The sequence below is a fragment of the Tursiops truncatus genome, chromosome 10 (assembly GCF_011762595.2).
Source record: "Tursiops truncatus isolate mTurTru1 chromosome 10, mTurTru1.mat.Y, whole genome shotgun sequence".
NCBI classification, from domain to species: domain Eukaryota; kingdom Metazoa; phylum Chordata; class Mammalia; order Artiodactyla; family Delphinidae; genus Tursiops; species Tursiops truncatus.
In genome coordinates, this window is record NC_047043.1 from 35,112,395 (window position 1) to 35,126,412 (window position 14,018).

Sequence of the window (14,018 nt, forward strand, 5' to 3'; positions counted from 1 at the left end):
AGACATTAACTTCATTTTTATTTTTTAACACATAGGCTGTGGAAAAAAAGGATTTAGGCAACAGATACTTAGATTACATACTTGTATGGTATGGGAATCACTGGCTTGTCCAAGAATTTCCAGGAGAACTGGATCAGATACAAAGAAGAATCTTGGAAATAGTAATCGCTTCTTCTCCAAATACCTTTAAATAAAGTCACGTTACCAAATAATTTTTTCTGAATTATTAATTTTGGGGTTTTTTAGCCAAGACGCAATCACTAACATCAATAAGATAGTAGCAAACACCTACAGTCATTTCCCATTTGCCTCTGAAATGTTTGGTTAGAAAGAAAGTCCTGCTGCACCATGGATGGCATCTGGGAAAACAAGTGGAAATAAGAACGTGACCCAGAGCAAGCCTGCTCCATCCTATCTTCTTTCTCATCACGAGCCCTCCTGCAACCTTTCTAAGAGTCCTGTGAACCTCGCGGCTTAAACCCAGGGGGAACACATAATTTACCTCCAAACCAAGACATTTTGAGAGAGCGGGGGGACAAATAGCCATTCAGCCAGGACAGAGGCATAAATTTGGACAAACTAAGATATATCGTTACCCTGTTTCAAATAGAAATTGAGAATGAACTGCCTTTTAAGAAAACTATCTGTGAGTTTGTCTTTAATTGTTCTCTGAGTGCACATCTCTACTCTATGCCTGTAGTGTGTTGACTGGTAGCCCCAAAAAGATATGTCCACGTCCTATTCCCTGGAATCTGTGAATGTGGCCTCATTTGCAAAAAGGGTCTTTGCAAATGTACCGAAGTTAAGGATCTCGAGAAGAGATAATCTTGGATTATTCAGATGAGCCCTAAATCCAATGACAAGTGTCCTCATAAGAGACACACAGGAAGAGGAGAAGGACATATAAAGACAGAGACAGAGATTGGAGTTATACAGCCATAAGCCAAGAGCCACCAGAACCTGGAAGAGGCAAGGAAAGATTCTCCCTAGAGCCCTCAGAAGGTGCTGCTAACTTGATTTCAGACTTCTGGCCTCCAGAACGGTGAGAAAATAAATTTCAGTTGTCTTAAGCCACCCAGTTTGTGGTAATTTGTTACAGCAGCCCTACAAAACTAATACAATGCTATAACTCACCCACCCTCAACTTGAAGGTGTCTTTTTTTGCAGAGAAATTAAATTTATGTGACATGTTAAATTCCTAACACCACCTCAACCATCACTACCAAACCAAAAATGCAGTCAATTCTACGAACTTGTTTGGGATAAAACACCATCACATATAAAAGGATAGGTAATTTAAAAATTAAACTCTTACCCTGTAAGTGACTTCTGACATACTTCTAATTGTTCATGTAAATGAGGTAAAAGCTGCCCCATCGTTTCATCTCCAACACAGCAACCAATCACATTGGGATTCTCATGAGCTCGCTGCATTATCTTTACCCATGACTTGTCAATATTCTGAAAACGTTTTGCTTCCTAAAAACAAAAGTAAAAGTTGGCATGTGGATAACTGAATGAAGCCAGGTCTTCACTTTGGCATCTCCTATAGTTCCTCAAACCAGCCTATTAGTCTCAGGCTACATAATTTAAAGGGGCAATTTTTTTTTCATCTGAATTAACTCTGGAACAAGAGAACGGCTTATTGAAATGCTGCTCTATCACAATGAGGTTTATCGCTGATATTTTTCCTTACATTTAATACATTTTTCAAAGTGCCACATGATTAATCTGCAGAGCTATCAACTTAAATCGCAAATCTAGTCTTTCAGTACCCCAGGTGTTTTGGTTTGATGAGCAAACTGAGGAAGCATGAAAATAATTTGATCTCAGTATTTTGGAATAATTAAAGCTTAACAGTACCCCAGGAAAAAGAAAAAGAAAACAGTAAAAATCCAAAACAAAGCATTTTTGCAAATGAAAACTGTTTACCATGGATGATATTAAGCTTTGCATTCAATTTTTTAAAATGCTTTTAGAAACTGGCATAATCTTGCCTCTGTTAAAACTTTTAAGTGCACTTTTAAAAAATAAAACTTTCTGATTAAAAATGATTTATGTTTTTAAAATGTGTTACAAAGGGAAACCAGCTATTTTCAAAATGCTTTATCCTTGATTTTTAATCTATAGTCATGCCATAGGTATGGAAATTCAAAAGAGTAGGCTTAGGGGACTTCCCTTGTGGTCCAGTGATAAAGAATCCACCTTCCAATGCATGGGACACAGGTTTGGTCCCTGGTCGGGGAAATAAGATCCCACATGCCGTGGGGCAACTAAGCCCACGCGCCACAACTACTGCGCTCACACACCTCAACGAGGGAGCCCGTGTGCCGCAAACTACAGAGCCCACACACCCTGGAGTCCTTATGCCACAACTAAAGAGAAGCCCTGCGCCGCAACAAAGAGGCCCCGCGCCGGCAACGAAAGATCCCGCACACCTCAACAAAGACCCCGCGTGCTGCAACTTAAGACCCGATGCAGCCAAAAAAAATTTTTTTAAATAAATGTTTAAAAAAAGAAAGAGTAGGCCTAATTTTATAAGAGGAAAATTACCTTCATAGAATAATTATTAGTAAGTTACTGGCATTCATTTAAAAGGTCCCATAAAGCTGTTTTAAAGAATTTGTTACAGGCTTCTAAGGCTAAGTTTCCTTGCCTCATGTTTCTGATCTACTATTAGTTAACAACTTACTAATAGTTAATTTGTGTTTACAGAATACAGATTATTTTAACTTTTACTCTCAGAGGAATAAGTCTAATTCTAAGAAGAGATGAACTATTATAATTTAATAGTACCATATTCAAATGTACCTCTCCAGACAACCTGGAGATTTGAAAATTATGTGAGTTTCTTGTTTCTACTAATGTAAATCAAAGGTCAGCACTTTTTAAAAAAAACTTCTTTGTAAAGGGCAAGATGCTAAATATTTTAGGCTTTGTAGGCCATATGGTCTCTGTTACAACTATTCAACTCTGCCATTGTAATGCTAAAGAAGCCACAGACAGAACATAAATGAATGCACATGGCTGTATTCCAATAAAACTGTACTTACAGAAACAGGTGGGACTTCCCTGGTGGCACAGTGGTTAAGAATCTGCCTGCCAATGCAGGAAACACGGGTTTGATCCGTGGTCCGGGAAGATCCCACATGCCACGGAGCAAATAAGCCCGTGCTCCACAACTACTGAGCCTGTGCCCGAGAGCCTGTGCTCCACAACAAGAGAAGCCACAACAATGAGAAGCCCATGCACCTCAACAAAGAGTAGCCCCAGCTTGCCGCAACTAGAGAAAGCCCGCGCGCAGCAATGAAGATCCAACACAGCCAAAAATAAAATTAAAAAACAAAACAGGTGAGTTGGCCATAGTTTGCAAACCCCTGGTGCAAATAATCAAGACGTGACTATATGTCTTTCTGAAGACTTTTACAGAGACATATAAACAACATACACTAAATTATTCTATCAGCAGTTACAAAAACCATATTTACCTGAGGTAGCTGTTTGGCAATATCCCCACCTACAAAGACAGCTTCAAGATAAACCCAAAGGTTCTGGACTACTAGCCACTCTTCAATTATATCTGAGGAAGTGGACAATTTATACACCCAATTCTGGATATTTTTTTTAAATGGAGCATTATATCTAAAAAGTAAGAATGGAAAGATATTACATTTTAAGGAAGATTCACAAAATAGTATGGCTTATAACAAATAATAGGGGAAAAATTCCTTTGACTGAATATTTTTTCCTAAAAAAAAAGGCAGCTCCTATTAAATTTCATACAGTTAATAAGATGTTTGCATTTTTATGAATGAAACATATAATTATAGTGATTTCACTTAATGGTCCCATGTATCAGTGATAAACTAAGAAGTTCACCAAGTTTTAAGCCACAGAGGTCCAGTAAAGGAATTGTGCTGGTTGCTCCTCTGAGTAAAGGGAAAACAAGGAATAAGATGGCTTTCCGAGTCTTTTGTGAACCAAATCCAAGTGGAAAATCACACAGAGGGTACTGTTGTTACTTGTCTATGGAACTACTACCACAAGGCCAGGGTCAAGCTTGAGGTCTGATGTCTACTACAGATGTGCTCTTCCCACCCATAGACTGCTAATTCCACCAGGCACTACGCCTAGATTCTGCAGCGTTAACGATACAGAATTGCTATCCCCCAAAAGTCTGGTTCCTGTTTTTTCACCATCAGGGCTAGCTGAAGTGTTCATGAGAATACAAGGTGTCCAGAAAGCTGGGCACAACTAAGAAAGACAAGAAACAGAGTGGATGCCATGAGGAAGTGATGGGAAGATACTGGGGAAAGACCTAATTAACAACAGTTGAATTAAGAAGCTGACTTCAGTTTGTGGCCACGGCAAGTAGCTTTGAAGTTGTGTAGTGGAATTTCCCGGTGAGTGGCATTTGTTGAGTACAGTCTTAAAACTTTACTTGATCCAGGACAGGATGACTTGAAGGGGCTCACATGAAGAATGGGGTTCTTCTGGGAATGGTATGATGCCTAAGCATAACCCTTCACTTCTATGGAAGACTATGTTATACATGCAGGTATAAAGGGGTTGTACAAAAACTGTCCCAAGGAGGTAGATGCGTTGATCTGGCAGTAAGAGGCATTTTTCTCAACTCCCAATTTATAGTGTCCATCTGGCCATCAGGCTAGAGCTGAAAGGCAGTCAATATGCAAAAAAAAAAAACCTTTCAAGATCAATACACACAGACCAAGACGGTATGGAAGGGCATTTCAGGGAGTTGAAGCACTTAGATATCTGGAGCCAAAAATAATTTTGCACGGAATAAAAAAAAAATCATCTTTGATGGTATGTAACTTCCCAACAAGAAAAAGGGAGATTTGAAATAAAATCACTAATGACCAGTTTTTGTCGTTTGGCCAGGTACCTGCATTGCACAGCTTTGTGTGGTGGAACCTGTTCACAACAGGTAGGAAGGCCCTTGGAATGCCAGGGAATCAGGGACCCACCAGGAAAGTGTCACCATCCAGGGAATCCAGGTGAGTGAAGCCTCACCCATGAAGATACACAATTTCATTCTCACATCCAGGTAGCCCTAGAGATCCAGCTGGTACTGCCTTCTATGAGATCAGTCTGTGGTTGGCTCTAGAAGAGGTTTTCTGGATCCACTTGATGCTGCAAAGTTCTCTAGGAGGAGAATCTACTGAAGTGTTGTGACTTCTTAGATATCCTTATACTCCTCCTAGCAGGGCCTCAACATTGAATTTACTAGTATCATAAATAAGTACTATAATATTCAGGTTATATGCAAGTTAAGAATGAAATTAAGAAAGGCTTCAAGTCCTGAATTCTTGGGCTACACACCAGGTTCAGGTGAATCTACAGCCTTTCCTCAAGAGGTCATCATTCAGGAAATCAAGATGGAAAAATTTGCAATGAACCATGGGGAAGTAGCAGCCTGTGAAGACTAGGAACCACTGAATGGCCTATGGTCACCTTTGCCAGGTTATTCAGATTCCCTGAAAGCAGAGGACATACCCTAGGAGTTTAACCCCAGCAACTTCAACCCAGAATTAGGAGCTTTGTGAGTTAGTACATTATCCAAATACAAGACTGCCTCTGAGCCAGAGGTAATGCAGGATGTCATTCATGAAACAGCAGTCCCAACCTGGAGGTAGGGTATTAGAATCCCCATGGACACTGACCTCTGTTAATGACCTCTGAGATAATGTGACATATTTCTTAGGTGTGTTAGGGTGAAGACCAGTTAAGAATTACTGGATAGTCAGCTAGGGGATTAGAGGTTGCTAATGCCAAGACAGTGTACTTAATCTGGGTCCCATTTCCTAAAGCTGCGCTTGAGATAAGAGTCACCTTCAAGCGGTTCAGTAGTCCAGTGATGGACATGTTGCCTCGTTTAGGCTGCAGTGGACCCAGCACAGATATGGCCACTTTTCACCATAAAAATTCCAAGTGTGTAAGTGTCAAGCCCTTCATTATATTCCTTCATGTGTTGACAGCATACTTTTCCTGGGCTATTGGTTAAACACTTGAGCAGGTTTAGCCAAGGAGGGCAATGATGAAAAATCAGAGAATGAAAAGAGAAAGGAGATAAAATGAAGGTGTCATCTTCGTGGGGAGTCCAGATGTTTAGGAGGTAAGCTGCCAATCTGAGGGAGAATAATTATGATGGGGCCCATCAGGAAACACAGGAAGGGGAGGTGAGTACCATAGAAGAGATGTAGGCCATGATTAGTAGGGAAAATAGGTAGTTCATTTAAGGACAGACAAGAGTCAACACTTTAGGTCAGAATCTTGTGTTGTGCCACAGCTACAAAACTGGGCTTTTATCTAAAATTATATAACCCTAAATACCAAATCAAAACCCTCCCCTGAAAATTATAAAATTACCTGTTGCTTAGTAAGGAACCTAAGACCATTAAACTATCCTCCATCAAGGTGATAATCTCTCCCGATTCAGTTCCTTTGAGCAGCAGCTCTCCCTTTCCCTTAAATGCTGCAAAACTCAGGTTCTGGTTGGTCCAATTCTCAATCACCTGAGTCAGCTTGGCTTCAATATCCTTCTCCTTAATGGCAGATATGCAAACATCCTTCAGAAGGAAATCAAAGAATATGTCGTGACATTTTCAATTACAAATTAAGTGCATTTAAAATCAGAATTTTTTAGCTTGGCCCTAGAAGTCATTGGGTTATTTTACGGCCAAGAAAACCAAGGCCCAAGATAATTGTGTTGCAAGTTCAAACCAGAACCTTCTGACACTCTGACTACTAATTATTTTATTGTACCACCTACATGAGATAATGGAACTTAAATCATCATGTTCTTATTTATATTTTTAGTTGGTGTTTTTCAGCCAAAATGGATATAATCACAGCTGCTCTACCTCAGCAGCTTGCTATGAGAAGCAAATGAGAATATATATGAGACTCTTTTGAACTCTTTAAAGTAACATATAAACATTGCTATATTCCTGCCTGTTCTGGCCCAAATATGAATATCTCACTTGATTAAAAGTTAATTCTATTTTTAATGGGTTTTTCTGTTTTTCTGAGAATCTTTGATATGAAAGTTTCACAAAGGAAAATAAAAGTAAGGTCTTTTCTGCAACATGCCTCAATTAATTTTCATACTTAGAGTCACAGAAGCTCAGAGAGGGGAAGGAATATAAAGGTTCAAGGAATTTCCACAAATGGTTATATTACAAATTAGTGTGTAGTAAGTGTAATAAGAGTGGTGTGAACTGTTGTGAGTTCTGAGGAGGAGAAATGACTTTCGCCTGCAGCAAGGAGGAAAGGCTTCATTGAGGAGGGAGCATCTGAGAATAAGTGGGCTTCCAAAAGGGGGAGGGAGAAGACATTTTACAGGAAGGGAAAAGGCTTCCTTTAGAGGCCATGAATGAAGTAACAGTAAGAATCCAGCTTGGCTAACAGCAGGGCATATGGGGTAAAGAAAACAGAATACACCAGTGTAGACAACACTAAGAGTCTGTTTTGGGGTAAGAATAGTTAATAACTGAATCCCAGAATTCCTTGGACTTGCAAAATCAAGTTTTCAAAGCACAGCCTATGAATAGCTATACTCTTAAGTGTAAAAACCTACTTATATAAGAATGAGGTGGTCACCAAAGGTTTCTTAAACTCTTTATTTCCCTCAGTAGTATCTGAATGGCATTTATAAATAGGACAAAAATGCTTTGAAAACAAAACTTGTGGCGTGCATGTTGCTGAAAAGAGGCAAGGAGGCGGCAGAAAACTCAAAACCATATATTTAGGGGATATTTCTGGTCATGGGGTGCAGTTTTCACCTCCAAAAACATAGAATAATGTAAAAAACACAAAAAGAGAAGGTAAAAAACAAACACATTAAGACTTAAAAACAAGGTAAACATCTCCATGAACTAGAAGTGAAAAAGACATGCAAGCCAGGAGGTGGAGCTGAAGCCCAGGCCTGAGGGCTCTGGTCAGTGGGTGCCAACCCCTTGGCTCCTGCAGGACAGAGGAGACTAAATGTGGCCTGTATGAAAGGGACCATCAGGACTATGGTCTAGATCCCTCCACTGTGGAAGGAGGCTGTCTGTAGCTGCAATCTGGTCATCTAGATTAAATGAACCTAGGGATGTGGCGGATGGGGTGACAGATCCAGGTCCACAACCAAGACCTGAGACAGGTCAGCTCTGCCTGGGTCTGCCCCACCACAGCAGAATAGGGGATGTAAACCACTATTGTAACAGCTGGCTCTGGACTTGAGGAGATGGGGGATGCAGGAAGAAGCCACAAAACCACTAGACTCCTAAGGAAGGCTAAAATGCAGAAGGAGAAAAACAATTTTAACAAATCATAAAAGCCACATTTTTTAAAGCTCGCCACTCAAAATGAGTCCTCTATAAAATAAAAATTGCAAAACCCTTGGGAATTCTCTGGCAGTCCTGTGGTTAGGACTCCACGCTTTCACTGCCAAGGGCCCAGGTTCAATCCCTGGTTGGGGAACTAAGATCTTGCAAGCCGCGTGGTGCAGCCGAAAAAAAAAGTGAAAAAAAAAAATTGCAAAACCCATGAAAAGAAATCCGATACTGAGAGAGATAGCCAACATAAAAAACAATCTGAGTAAACACTCAGTCTAGGTGAAATTAATTGTATAGAACAATCTGAAAAATAATCTTTAATTATGGTTAATCTGGGGGCCTTGGAGTATGGGAGGTAGAGATGAACTTATATTGGCCATGAGGTGATAATTTTGGAAGCAAGAGGATCCCTACTTTTCTTTGATTTTTTCCATAATAAAAAATTTAAAAATAATTATGTTTAGGATGCTCAAAGAGATAAATGAAGAACTCTAAACATTTGAGATTTATAGGCTTGAGAATATATAAAATATTTGAGAATATATGTAGATTTAATAATCTATAAATCTAAGAATCTATAAAAAGGACAGAAAAAATGTAGAAATGGAAAAAGAACAGGTGGTCACAAAAGAAAAAGAACTAAGTTCTAGATCAGGATGGTGACATAGGACGATACTGAACTCACCTCCTCCCATGGACACACCAAACCTACAGCTACATATGGAACTCAAAGAAACCCAAAAACTAGTTGAGCAACTCTAACACATTAGGTGAACAAGGAAAAACTCACATCAAAACTGGCAGGAGAAGCTGAGACAGAATCTCATGTTCAGCCCCACTCCTGGCACAGAGACCCACAATCGGGAAGGAACCCACAGACCAGAGGTTCTCCCTGAGGAGCAAACGATTTGAACTCCACATCGGGCACCCCAACTTTTAAGACCTGTACCTGAGAGGTGAGCACCCCAAAATTCAGGGCTTATGTCCATGAGACCCACAAGGCCATAGTAAACTGAGAAATAGTTCTTAAATGCCTTGTTTGTACTCAATCAACCCAGGGCCCAGCACAGAGACAACTGACTAAAAAGCACCTAGTCCTTCTGTGAAAAAAAAAGGCCTATTTGTTTAACATGCAGATATACCCAAAGAGACTCACAACAAAACACGTAATTAAAGTGTCAAAAGTTAAAGACAAGGAGAGCTCTTAAAAACAGCAAGAGAAAGACAACTTGTTACATACAAGGGCACCCCATGAGACTATCAGCAGATTTTTCAGCAGGAACTTTGCAGGACAAAAGGGAGTGGCACAATATACTCAAAGTGCTAAAAGAAAAAACCCACCACCAAGAATACTGTACATGGTGAAGTTGTCCTTCAGAACTGAAGGAGAGATCAAGAGTTTTTCAGACCAACAAAAGCCTAAAGGAGTTCATCACCACTACATGAGTCTTCCAAGAAATGTTAAAGGGACTTCTTTAGGCTAAAATGAAAGGATGCTAATTGGTAACAGGAAAGTATATGAAAGTATAACTCTCACTGGTAAAGCGAAATAAATAGTAAAGTTCAGAATAGTCTAGCCTCAGGCCGGCAGGCTGGAAAGCTCCAGGAATGGGCAGCCAGTGTGTGCAGGAGTGAATCTGCGAGTTTGCCAAGCTGATTGAAAAAGCAAGCCTGGACCCTCCAAGCTGCACTATTACAATCAGGAGCCAAGCCTCAACCAGAAGTCCCTGAAGAAATTCTACAAAAGCCATGTGGCTGACAGGGTCCTGGTACTCTGGCTGGGTGTCAGGCCTGAGCCTCTGAGGTGGGAGACCCTAGTTCAGGACATTAGTCCACCAGAGACTTCCCAGCTCCACATGATATCAAATGGTGAAAGCTCTCCCAGAGATCTCCATCTCAACGCTAAGACCCAGCTCCACTCAATGACCAGCAAGCTACAGTTTTGGACACCCTATGCCAAACAACTAGCAAGACAGGAACACAACCCCACCCATTACCAGAGAGGCTGCCTAAAATCATAATAAGGTCACAGACACCCCAAAACACACCACTGGATGCGGTTCTGGCCACCAGAAAGACAAGATCCAGCCTCATCCACGAGAACACAAGCACTAGTCCCCTCTACCAGGAAGCCTACACAAGCCACTGAACCAAGCTAAGCCACTGGGGGCAGACACCAAACAAATGGGAACTACGAACCTGCAGCCTGTGAAAAGGAGACCCCCAAACACGGTAAGTTACGCAAAATGAGAAGACAGAGAAATACACAGCAGATGAAGGAGCAAGGTAAAAACCCACCAGACCAAACAAATGAAGGGGAAATAGGCAGTCTACCTGAAAAAGAATTCAGAGTAATGATAGTAAAGATGATCCAAGATCTTGGAAATAGAATGGAGAAAATATAAAAAACTTTCAACAAGGACCTAGAAGAACTAAAGAGCAAACAAACAATGATGAACAACACAATTACTGAAACTAAAAATTCTCTAGAAGCAATCAATAGCAGAATAACTGAGGCAGAAGAATGGATAAGTGACCTGGAAGATAAAATAGTGGAAATAACTACTGCAGAGGAGAATAAAGAAAAAAGAATGAAAAACAATTGAGCACGGTCTCAGAGATCTCTGGGACAACATTAAATGCACCAATATTCGAATTACAGGGGTCCCAGAAGAAGAAGAGAAAAAGAAAGGGACTGAAAAAATATTTGAAGAGATTATAGTTGAAAAATTCCCTAATATGGGAAAGGAAATAGTCAATCAAGTCCAGGAAGCACAGAGAGTCCCATACAGGATAAATCCAAGGAGAAACACGCCAAGACACATATTAATCAAACTCTCAAAAATTAAACACAAAGAAACACAAAGAAAAAATATTAAAAGCAGCAAGAGAAAAGCAACAAATAACATACAAGGGAATCCCCATAAGGCTAACAGCTGATCTTTCAGGAGAAACTCTGCAAGCCAGAAGGGAGTGGCAGGACATATTTAAAGTGATGACAGGGAAAAACCTACAACCAAGATTATTCTACCAAGCAAGGACCTCATTCAGATTCGATGAAGAAATTAAAGCCTTTAGAAAAAAGCAAAAGCTAAGAGAACTGAGCACCACCAAACCAGCTTTAGAACAAATGCTAAAGGAACTACTCTAGGCAGGAAACACAAGAGAAGGAAAAGACCTACAATAACAAACCCAAAACAATTAAGGTAATGGTAATAGGAACATACATTTCGATAATTACCTTAAATGTACATGGATTCAATGATCCAACCAAAAGACACAGACTGGTTGAATGGATACAAAAACAAGACCCATATATACGCTGTTCTACAAGAGACCCACTTCAGACGTAGGGACACATACAGACTGAAAGTGAGGGGATGGAAAAAGATATTCCATGCAAAGGGAAATCAAAAGAAAGCTGGAGTAGCAATTCTCATATCAGACAAAATAGACTTTAAAATAAAGACTATTGCAAGACACACAGAAGGACACTATATAATGATCAACAGACCAATCCAAGAAGAAGATATAACAATTGTAAATATTGACACACCAAACACAGGAGCACCTCAGTACATGAGGCAAATGCTAACTGCCATAAAAAGGGAAATCGACAGTAACACAATCATAGTAGGGGACTTTAACACCCCACTCTCACCAATGGACAGATCATCCAAAATGAAAATAAATAAGGAAACACAAGCTTTAAATGATACATTAAACAAGATGGACTTAATTGATATTTATAAGACATTCCATCCAAAAAGAGCAAAATACACTTTCCTCTCAAGTGCTCATGGAACATTCTCCAGGATAGATCATACCTTGGGTCACAAATCAAGCCTTGGTAAATTTAAGAAAATTGAAATTGTATCAAGTATCTTTTCTGGCCACAACGCTATGAGACTAGATATCAATTACAGGAAAAATATCTCTAAAAAATACAAACACAGGGAGGCTAAACAATACACTACTTAATAACCAAGAGATCACTGAAGAATCAAAGAGGAAATCAAAAAATACCTAGAAACAAATGACAATGAAAACCCGACAACCCAAAACCTATGGGATGCAGCAAAAGCAGTTCTAAGAGGGAAATTTATAGCAATACAATCCTACCTCAAGAAACAAGAAACATTTCAAATAAACAACCTAACCTTATACCTAAAGCAATTACAGAAAGAAGAACAAAAAAACCCCAAAGCTAGCAGAAGGAAAGAAATCATAAAAATCAGATCAGAAATAAACAAAAGAGAAATGAAGGAAACAATAGCATACATCAATAAAACCAAAAGCTGTTTCTTTGAGAAGATAAACAAAATTGATAAACCATTAGCCAGACTCATCAAGAGAAAAAGGGAGAAGACTCAAATCAGTAGAATTAGAAATGAAAAAGGAGAAATAACAACTGACACTGCAGAAATACAAAGGATTATGAGAGATTACTACAAGCAACTATATGCCAATAAAATGGACAACCTGGAAGAAATGGACAAATTCTTAGAAATGCACAATCTTCTGAGCCTGAACCAGGAAGAAATAGAAAATATAAACAGACCAATCACAAGCAGTGAAATTGAGACTGTCATTAAAAATATTCCAACAACAAAAGCCCAGGCCCAGACGGCTTCACCGACGAATTCTATCAAACATTTAGAGAAGAGTTAACACCTATCCTTCTCAAACTCTTCCAAAATACAGCAGAGGGAGGGGAGAAACACTCCCAAACTCATTCTACGAGACCACCATCACCCTGATACAAAAACAGACAAAGTTGTCACAAAGAAAGAAAACTACAGGCTAATATCACTGATGAACATAGATGCAAAAATCCCCAACAAAATGCTAGCAAACAGAATCCAACAGCACATTAAAAGGATCATACACCATGATCAAGTAGGGTTTATCCCAGGAATGCAAGGATTCTTCAATATACACAGATCAATCAATGTGATACACCATATTAACAAACTGAAGGATAACAACCATATATCATCACATTAGATGCAGAAAAAGCTTGCGACAAAGTTCAACACCTATTTATGATAAAAACCCTCCATTAAGTAGGCATAGAGGAAACTTACCTCAACATAATAAAGGCCATATATGACAAACCCACAGCCAACATCATTCTCAATGGTGAAAAACTGAAACCATTTCCACTAAGATCAGGAACAGACAAGGTTTCCCACTCTCACCACTCTTATTCAACATAGTTTTAGAAGTTTTAGCCACAGCAATCAGAGAAGAAAAAGAAATAAAAGGAATCCAAATCAGATAAGAAGAAGTAAAGCTGTCACTGTTTGCAGATGACATGATACTATACATAGAGAATCCTAAAGATGCTACCAGAAAACTACTAGAACTAACCAATAAAGTTGGTAATGTAGCACAATACAAAATTAATGCACAGAAATCTCTTGCATTCCTAAATACTAATGATGAAAAACCTGAAAGAGAAATTAAGGAAACATTCCCATTTACCACTGCAAACAAAAAAATAAAATACCTAGGAATAAACCTACCTAAGGAGACAAAAGACCTGTATGCAGAAAACTATAAGACACTGATGAAAGAAATTAAAGATGATACAAACAGATGGAGAGATATACCATGTACTTGAATTGGAAGAATCAACATTTTGAAAATGACTCTACTACCCAAAGCAATCTA

General features: G+C 39.3%; 1 protein-coding gene across 1 annotated transcript in view; it reads right to left on the reverse strand.

Moving 5' to 3' along the window:
* The window catches only part of DNAH8 (dynein axonemal heavy chain 8), a 325,865-nt gene that overhangs the window by 193,374 nt on the left and 118,473 nt on the right, over positions 1 to 14,018 (reverse strand). The window contains exons 36-39 of the mRNA XM_019949887.3: positions 6,391 to 6,590; positions 3,489 to 3,642; positions 1,316 to 1,479; positions 82 to 184 (exon numbers count right to left, since the gene is read on the reverse strand). Coding sequence (XP_019805446.1) covers positions 82 to 184; positions 1,316 to 1,479; positions 3,489 to 3,642; positions 6,391 to 6,590 — 621 coding nt within the window. The remainder of the gene's footprint in view (positions 1 to 81; positions 185 to 1,315; positions 1,480 to 3,488; positions 3,643 to 6,390; positions 6,591 to 14,018) is intronic.